The sequence below is a fragment of the Limulus polyphemus genome, unplaced genomic scaffold (assembly GCF_000517525.1).
Source record: "Limulus polyphemus unplaced genomic scaffold, Limulus_polyphemus-2.1.2 Scaffold429, whole genome shotgun sequence".
NCBI classification, from domain to species: Eukaryota; Metazoa; Arthropoda; class Merostomata; order Xiphosura; family Limulidae; genus Limulus; species Limulus polyphemus.
Window position 1 is genome coordinate 384,705 of NW_013666039.1, and position 10,327 is coordinate 395,031.

General features: G+C 35.4%; 1 protein-coding gene across 2 annotated transcripts in view; it reads left to right on the plus strand.

The window, feature by feature from the left end:
- LOC106458214 (suppressor of fused homolog) overlaps window positions 1–10,327 on the plus strand; it is a 65,570-nt gene that overhangs the window by 32,624 nt on the left and 22,619 nt on the right. For both annotated transcript variants that reach the window (XR_002610337.1, XM_013917690.2), the window contains exons 5-6: window positions 3,129–3,287; window positions 9,808–9,973. Coding sequence is in view for 1 of the 2 variants with exons in the window: in XM_013917690.2 (XP_013773144.1) it covers window positions 3,129–3,287; window positions 9,808–9,973 (325 nt within the window). In the remaining variant the exon portion in view is untranslated. The remainder of the gene's footprint in view (window positions 1–3,128; window positions 3,288–9,807; window positions 9,974–10,327) is intronic.

Consider the following 10,327-nt stretch of genomic DNA (forward strand, 5'->3'; position numbering starts at 1 on the left):
CTAATTGGTATAACATAAATAAAAAGTGGTTTAATTACATTTTGAATGTAAGACACTAAAACTTTGTGTCATGTGCAGTAAAGGGTACCCAGGGTGATAGGGTTAATAAACATATCTGGCAGGACTTGATACTAATGTTAATGAACAATAAAGTATAAATATTAATTTTAATTATTTCAAATAATGGAATCAGGAAAAGGAACCAAAAGAAGAAAAAACATATTTTAAAAAAAACATGACATTCCAAAATAACCATTCCATATTAATAACAGTATCAAGTGACAAACATCAATAATTCAATAACTATATTTTTCACTAACTATGTTGTGACTACATTTATGAACTTATTCATTGCTTAGGTCACGAGAGTACATCTCATGATCATAAATATTGCTACATTAATAATATCTGTATGTCACATCATAAGACATACATGTTTACACAAAATAAACATGATCAGCTAGGTGAGTTAGCATTTTAATGTAACTAAAAATTCATAGATATACTAAACAATAGAAGGAATAATAAATGAATGATAAACAAAACCATAACCAAAATAATAGAATTTGCTATCTGACAATATATTGTTAGTATACTGGATAGACTATTGCACTCATAACCTCAGCAGTATACTTTTTGTAAAGCTTATGTTAGCTGCCATATAATTTAGCAGTTGAGACCTGTTATAGTATTATAATCCTAAACTGGAACTTGTAAAGTCTTTTTCTTCTTTGTATGTATCCCTATCACCTTATACTGTCTTATAAGCCAACATTTGTATCATATGTGCCTTTGTGCTTTAAATCTGGAAAATACTGCCTTCTGATTTAAAAATTGAATCTTTTAACCTTTAAGTATTGACTTGTTTCTATACTCTTTACTACAAGTTTGGTCCACATATTGGGTCATATTGAGTTGTTTTTTTCTGGCACTTGTTGCAACATTTTATGTAAACAAGTGGTCAAAACATTAGAGTAATTACTCATTTTTTATAAAAAATGTATATGGGACCTCAGGAGTACTAAGTGGAATTAATATTGATAGTGTTTTTAAATTTCTTCATATCAGTATTATGGACTCTGTAACCAACAAAGTAATTGAACCATAAGAAACTTGGTGTATTAATAATTTATACAAAATATGTTTAACTCTTTTCATACAGATATATTTTCCTGTGCATTTCACAAGGTGCTACTGAGTTACATTCAAAATTTAATTACTTTATTATCATAGTATATGAATACACGTGCATCAAAACATAGCTAATAATCCAGATTTTTAATACTAAATAAGTTTGATCTCTCAATTTTATAAGGCAATATTCATAAAAAAATCCTCAATTTCCCTAAGTATGAGAATTGTGACATTTGCTGTTTAGATATCCCCTCTTTCATTTATTTGCCACCCCTCAAAGAAATAAATTTAACATAAATTAATCATTATAATATTGTTATTACTCAGACAAAGCACAATTCTTTATAGCCTTCAATCTTATTTGGTTACAGAGCCATAAACTAGAAGATCAGGCCTCTCTTGTCCCCCAGTAGGACAGTGGTAAGTCTATGGATTTATAACAGTAGAATCAGTAGCTTGATTCCCCTTGGTAGACACAGTATATAGCCTGATGTGGCATTGCTATAAAGCACGCACACACACACACACACAGAGCCCTCTTCCCATACCCTCCTGTCACATCCTCTCATTTACAAATTGCCAATAGTTTTCTCTCACATTTACTTATATATATTTTTATAACTCAACAGAAAGCCAAAGGTTTAGTCTATCAAATCAGGTATATTATGTTGTTTTCTCTTCAGAGAATTGTCTGTTTCACTTCCAGTTCAATCTTTATTCACACAGGAGAAACATTGATGAGCTTAGCTGAATTGTTAATGGCTTCTGTCACACAGATAGAAAGCCAGAAAAATTGTGATAGTTATTAGACATTCTTTGCTTTTTACTTGTTGTTATTCTGTGTTTTTAAGTGAATTATTTAACTAAATAAATAATTATTTAGTGCAGTAGTACCATTAGTAGAAAAAGTAGGATTAAGTTTCACGGACAGTCAAGAGCAAAAAAAAAGAAGATCCAGTTGAGTACTATATTTCTTATTTTTCACGTGCATTCTTTATTTATTATTATTATAAAAATAACTAAAATGTCAAAATTATATATTTTTTAGGTTAGGTAAAATGGAAAAAAAAAATTTTTTTTTCATCGGGGATGCTCACAAGCGACTCTTGAGTATACCATGCATCATGTAATTCAATAAAGTAATCTGAACCACACATTCCGCCAACTGATTTACAACTTGTGTGGTGGGTTTTGTAGTTAGACATGGTTTAAAGGGCAATAAAACAATATTTAATTATAAACAGATGTATACTGTTACAAGTTTAAAGCTGTTTAGGATAAAGAAATGTAGTTTCATGTTACAATTTGAAGTCGTTCTAGAAAGAAAAAAAGGGTAATTTAGATTTATTTCATATTTCTTTATGGTGGTTATAAGATCAGTCAAATTGATTAACCTCATATAAAGTTTAGGTAGAGAAAATAACAGATAAAATATAAAGTTTTACTGAAAAAAACATTTTTGAAATTTACTTAGGAGGTTTTAGAAATCATGCAAATGAAATTTGACAATTATCAGATGAAGAAAAGCATTTTTAATCTTAACATGAAAATCACACCTTGATTCCATATATTCATGGAGAAATGTTTTGTAAAAATACTTCACAATAAATTCAGATTTTTTGTCTACAAAAGACTTGATGCTTACTGAAAGCTTGTGAAATTTCTTGAAGATACACAAAATGTATTACAAGTTCTGGTATGGAAACCATAAAGGTCAGTTTGAGGTCATGAACTCATCTGATTTGAATGAGCCTGTTGTGTTAAAAAGCCAAGGAATTCCATAGAGATCCCACTAGTAATTTTAGGGTTGTTGTATTCAGCAATATATGAAAACCCATATATTACTTTCTTAGAAGCTGTTACTCTTTCACTAACACTTTTATGGTGGTTACAAGATCAGTCAAATTGATCAACCTCATATAGAGTTTGGGTAGAGAAAATAACAGTATAATTCTACATATTGTCTTGTAATCTATTTACTTTTTCAATGATAGATTGTAGGTGTATGTGGAGAAGAATTAATGGCAGCTCAGAGATGGAATGGTCCAGGTGTGATTGATTTAATGAAAAACATTGAAGGAGCTGGTAGTCCTTGGTTAGTTACAGACATGAGGAGAGGGGAGAGTATGTTTGATCTGGATCTTAATGTCCAGGTGAGTAACGCATGGTTTTAATCTGGCCTTTAAACATTTAAAAAGTGTTTTTTGTTTTGTTTTTAACTAGCAGAAATACTCCCATATGAGCAGCTGTTTGTACTAGTAATTACTAATCATAGTATTCATACCTCATTTACAAAAATTTAGAAAAAGTGAACATTCTTTAAAAAAGGATTTTTTTGCAAAGTATTGCACAGGAAAATTGTTCAGATTGTGCTGTTATAAAATGTAATGTTTTTATACATTAAAAGTGATGCCCTTTAGTGCAAAAAAAATTTTTTTTAGAACTCCATTTTTTTTAGTACTATATTTATAACTTACATCAATAAAGATATAAATAAACCCTCATGTAAAGACCTAGCAAAAGTTGTGTTTTTGTTGTAAGGAGAGTACTTTGATTTAAAATTATGTTCTGTGATAAAGAAATAGTTGTTGCACATACCATAATTATTTTTCCAATCTTCAATACCCAAAGCGTGAAATATTTTTATGTATTTTTGTTTGTGGTGCCATTCATTAGCTGGCAACACATTGTATTTATTATTTCAGTCACATACACAGATAGATACATATATATACATGCTACATCCTATATAGTAAGATGAAGAATAGAAAGGATAGTATATAAGGCAGCAGTGTTGTAAATTACTCATTATCATTCGCTCATACAGAGCAGATTTTTATAGCCTTCAATCTTGTTTGGTTACACAACCGTCAAATAGAAAATCAGACCCCTCTTTCCACACCCACCTGTCACATCCTCTCTTTCAGGATTTGTTAATAGTTCTCTCTTATGTTTAATACTATATTATTTATAATCAATAGAAAGCTATGGTTTTCATCTATCAAATGACTTATTATATTACGTTATTTTTTTGAACGGAGAATCCTCAATTTATCTTTTAGTACAAGCTTTGTTCCCTTGGGAAACATGTCGACTAGCTTGGATTAATTTGTAATGGCTCTTTTCGCATAGTTAGAAAGCCAGAAAATTATGATAGTTATGGGACATTGTCTGTTTTTTGCATTTTATTATTCTATGTTCTTTGGTGCATTATTTAATTAAATAAAAATTACTTAGTGCAGTACTACCATTAGTAGGGTTAAGTATCATCGACAGTCGACAGCAAAAGAAAAAGAATACTCCAGTAAGTACTTTATTTCTTGTTTTTCATGTTTATTCTTTATTATTATAAAAGTAACTAAAATGTGAAAATAGTGATCTCTTTAGGTTAGTTAAGGTTAGATTAGGTAAAATAAATACTACTACTAATAAAAATGTTTCACGAGGCACAATTTTCCTGTTTATCCTACCTATGCCCTGTTTTCCCACCTTGGTTTTCCTCTGACACTTTTGTAATACCTCACCTCAATTCTCTTCCTGTCTAATGCTCCTCACGGGAACCCTGTGGGGTTTCTGGGGACATCATTTCTCTCTCTTCTCTTCCATTGTTGGCTGGATATTGTCTTCAGCTCTTGCCCTACACATGTGGTTCACTTCTCTTTAGGACTTATTGTGTTGCAATGCTATATTCTTGTACACCCATCACCCTAATTGTTGTACCTGCTCCATGTGGATCGTTTGGGTTTTATTCCTGCCTGTTTCCCCATCGTGGGGTGTTATACCTTTTTACACCCTTCCCTTCGGTTTGGATTCCATGACGTATGTTTTTGTCATGTGGTTCTCTCCTCTGCTCAGTATATTCATGTCCTGGGGCTGCACTTCCACATGTACATGGATGATTGGCTTCTTCTTGCCCATTCCGAAGGAGAGTTGGCCAGTCATACTAGTCAGCTCCTTTTCGAAACTGTGCCGGTGGGATGGTTGATCACATTGTAGGGGTCCATTCCTTCATTCTACCCAATTCTTTGTACATCTGGGCGTTTTCTTCAACACTCATCTCAGTTGGCCAAACCTCCTCTTCTTCTGCTCCATTCTATGGAACTGGCCGTTCGGATAGCTCTGTCTGCTCCCTTACTGACTACTAACGAGGTTCTACATTTTTAGGGAGGTTATTGTGTCTGACACCTATCATACCCCTTTGACAGGGCTCATATGTGTTTGTTTCAGTGGACCCTTCATGTATAGTGGGACCTCTCATGAGATCCCTTGGATGCTCCTATTCACCTTCCCTCCTCCTTGATGAACGATCTCAGCTGGTGGTTGAACATTGCCTATATGTCACCAGAGTTACATCTGTTCAGGACTGAGGTGCATGGGTCGATCACCAAGAGGTTTAGAGTACTTGATCTGCAGAAGAATGTTCTCTTCATATCAACGTCCTAGAACTCCTGGCCATCCCTCGGGCATTGGATCATTTTATTTTTATAAACATCTGTCATCTCGTTATGATCCATTCTAACAATTCTACAGTGGTGGCTTATATCAATCACCAAGGCAGCACCCGGTTGAGATCCCTGTATTTCGCACCTTGGATCTTCTCTATTGGGCCCACTCCCATCATATTTGTTTGATGGCATGCCATATTTCTGGTGCATTCAATCTGGTTTATCCCATGAATTAGTCCATATATACTGCTGTTTTTCGGTGGTGCTGTCATCGTTTGGATACTCTCCATATTGTCCTCCATCTTCACACCTGGCTTTTGTCTGATCCCTGGCGAGGAGTTCCGGTTCCTCACGCAGAGTAGTGGAGTGTTTTTCACTCCTGTTCTTTGGTTCGGGTTTCCTGGCTTCTCAGCCTACAGTTGCCAGTATTTCCAAGTTCCTTACCTGGCTCTTTGACATAGGTTTAATGGTCTCCTTGATTTCGGGTTTCCAGGCAGCCTTATCCTATACCTTCCTTTTTTTTGTTTCCCCAGGTTCTTTTCTTCCCCAGTTCTTCCCACTGTTCTTTCCAGCTCTGTTGGCTGCAGAGATGCCCATCATTTCAGGACTGGGACATTAACATGGTCCTCCATGCCCTTACTTTACCTCCTTTCATACCCTTTTCTTCCTGTTCTTTGTTTCATGTCTCCCTTAAGACATATTTCTTCCTCGTATTGACTTGCAAGAATCGTGGATCAGGTATTTTCCCTCACAACATCACCAGGTTCTTGTATCATTCGACCTAACTTATCCTTTATCCGGATCATGCATTCCTTCTCCAGACCTTAGCAGTTCGCGAGGATCATTCCTCCTTTTATCCAATTTCTATTCCTTCTATCTCGCATCTCTATCCTGATCCAGACAGACTCCTTTGCCCAATACATGCCCTTCGTTGTTATATTGCATGCATGGCTTCCTTCTGTGGTTCTTGTTCCAGTCTCCTTATTCCATGGCAAACTTCCTCTTCCCGTGATCTTTCCCCTGTTACCTTGACCAATTGCATTCATCATTTGATCCAGTTGCCTTATTCCTCCTTTGACACGGGGTAAGTCCTTACTTTTGCTTTCTTTTCTTTCAGGGGCCCTTGCTTCAAGTTCACTTTGGATCCCACTCTGTGGTGAGTGGTGCTTGACCAGGTATTCTTTCTGAACACTGAATGGGTTCCACTTAGATAGCTATAACCATTCTCAGATATATTTATTCTCAAACAGACAAAAACACAAATCAGCACTGTACTCCATGTTGATTCATACACTTTGCCCTTAAGATGGGGTGTTTCATAAGATCACTAGTGTGAATAACCTCATGATGTTTACTTCATAAAAATATCCATCCTGGACTGTACAACCCGTGGATGGCATGGATAAAGCAGAAGGGGATTGCTGCCCATCCCTACCATGCCTGGACTGAATAAGTCCATGTTCTGCTTTTCACAATGGGGTTTCATGATCAACCATTGCACTGTCTTGGGTGTAGCAGTCCCTCCAGACTCTCCAATGCACTTCTCAGTCTCTTTCTTCCAGAGGAGTACAGGAGTTCTTACCACTCACCAGTTCTAAGCTGCTGGGTGGTTGACCATGGAGGCAACCTACTGAATGGGTTCCACAAAGATGGTTATAACCATTCAGTTCAGAGTAGGAATGTGGTGTTCTGCCAGTGTAGGAGTTACAAAATTCTCCAGATAAATGACACATGCTCGGGGTGAGATGCCTAAATGCAGTTCACCCTTCCAACTGGGTTCTCTCCTCCTACCCTCATGTGTATGTTGGTTCCCAGCAAATGAGGTTTTGGAGATCAAGTAAACCAATCACATAAGTCCTCACACAGGTTTTGGGTCATTCACTTTTCCCCTTCAACTCTATCTTCTGTGTTGTGGGTCACAGGAGGTCTTGTGGCCAATTTCCGCTTCTGTCCTGGGCATTCCCTCGTTCTCAGAATGAAGAGAATTTTACAGACCTGTGGATGGTTGGACCAGTTTCAAGGTCACAGGGGTTGATTGCTTGCTATGGACTTCCCTTGGATACCAGATGACATTCCTGGCTCCCTAACTCAATTTTCATCCTGTGATATATTCTGGAGTCAATAGTATATGTACATTCATGACTCTAAGGCTTGAGGTGTAGACAGTATGATCCTCATCCTACCCTCACATGGATGTCAGTACCCAGAGAGTAAGGTTTTGGATGAAGTTGACGTACCGAGTATGTTCCTGTGCACCCTAACCACTCTACACCATGGGACACATCCTCCATTACCCACTTTCATTACGTGGGATTGAGTGTATCTGTTTCTCTGATTGGGATCACATTACTGACCTATTTTTTCCCACACATATGTGCTCCATTCATATTTCACCTGTTCGTGGCAAAGAGATACCTGGTTCAGAAGTGGTGCGGTGCCCCTCCTCAGATAATCTAATGTATTTCTCTCATTCCCAGTGGTGTCCTTAGGATGCTTTTGGGGGATATGCCTGTTCTTCCCTCACATCTATCCCTCCTCCTTTACAACATGGGATTCAAAATAATCTTGTGAAAAGAGGGTAAGGTAATGTATCAGAAGTTATAATTTCCCAATACAAAAATGTATTTCTGATAGGTACTTCCCTCTTTTCACACTCCCCACAATCTTCTGGTGCTCGCGTCTTCTGCCATACTTCAAAGTGATAGTTCAGTAGTGGTGCATGGAAGGAGTCACATGATAATAGTGCTCTGCTATTGGTAGAGAGTTGATGCATGAGAGACATGTTGGAACTTTGGATTTCAACAGAGGAATATAGAAAGCTTGTGGTAGGCATTTGAAAAAGTTCACATATAGAAGGCAGCACAAAATGGGAAAAGTAATTTTGTGAGAAGAGAGAAGTAGCTATCAGAAATACATTTTCGGATAGGAAAATTATAACTTTTATAAGGCAATCTTGTTTGGTTACAGAGCCATAAACTAGAAAATCAGACCCCTCTTGTTACGTCGTCTCTTTCACAAATTTTCATTTAATACCATATTATATATAGCCAATAGAAAGATAGGGATTTAATCTATCAAATGACATATTACATTGTTTTCTGTACAGAGAAAATTCTATTTCACTTCTAGTTCAAACTGTATTCCCATGTGAAGTACATGGACAAATTTAGCTTAATTTTTAAGTTACTTTTATAATAATAAACAATACAAATAAGAAATATAGTACTTATCTGGGCCTTTTTTTTTGCTGTCAACTGTCAATGGAACTTAACCCTAAGAATACAGAATAACAACATATAAAAAGCAGACAATCTTCTATAACTATTACAATTTTTCTCTCTTTCTAACTATACGATAAGAGCCATTAAAAATTAAGCTAAATTTGTCCATGTATTTCACATGGGAATAGAGTTTGAACTAGAAGTGAAATAGAAATTTTTCTGTACAGAAAACAATGTAATATGTCATTTGATTAAGAGATTGGAAACTTTTTTGTAATAAATGGAAACTTTTTAGGTTAGATAAGGTAAAATAAAGAAGGATAATTTTTTTTTCACTAGGTACACTCACGATTAATACACGAATTATGTAATTCTTTATTTATTATTATAAAAGTAACTAAAATGTAAGAATTAGAAACTTTTTAGGTTAGATTAGGTAAAGAAAAATAATAATAATAATAAATTTTCATGAGATGTGCTCGTGAGTAGCCCATGCATTATGTAATTCATAGTAGAAACGTGATCTTCATGTTCGCCAAGTGAGTTACATCTTGTATGGTGGGATAATTAGCTAGACAGGGTTCAAAAGGCAATAAAACACTAAAATATAAGTAGAAACAAATATATACTGTTAGAAGTTTTTAGTTATTTAGGATAAACAAATGTAGTTTCATCTTATAATTTGAAGTCATTTTAGAAAGAAAAAGATAATTTAGATTTATTTCATATTTCTTTATGGTGGTTATAAGATCATTTCAATTGACCAACCTCATGTATGCCATATACAATACCACTAATTGCTATAAATAGCTCAGATTGCAAGAAAATAGTGCAACACTTAAAAACTCCATCCTCCTAGTCAGGGCATCAGCCTCATATTCAAGGCCCTTTGGGCCTCTACAGTAGTGGCTTGCTGCACGTGCACTCATGACACTTTAGCCTTGGCTATCTTGGCTAAAATTATACATGAATCTACATACCAGCTTTAATCATTGTATTTTTTGCAGGAAGCTGTTGACAAAGGGATTGAAGTGGATGGCTCTAACTTAAGTGGTGTTAGTGCACGATGTTCCTGGTCTGAGAACCAACCATCTTCAAGAATAAGGTCTCATAGCTCAGAGGGCCAGCATGATAAGGACAGTGAGACTTTCATTCCACAAATCTCAGAGCTTGGTAATGCATAGATTTTTTATTTCTTGAGAAGAACATTGCTTATTATGAAAACAGGGCTATATCAGCAATGAGCACTTGTGAATTTCTATTTTTTTGTATTGTTAACCCTTTCGAGACAGGTCACAGGTGAAAGGCCATGTCATCTCATTTGTTGACTCACATTAAAAATTTTATTGAACTACTATTTCATGAATTTTTGTCAATAAGTTTGGTATCAAACTGTCGATTACAATTCAAATGTTAGAATTATACATTACTCAATTTGTTAATTTAAAAGTAAATGTTAAAAAACCACAGCTAAACGTCAGTTTTTTTGTGTCACATGGTATGTTGAATGCAACACTGGTTCAGATT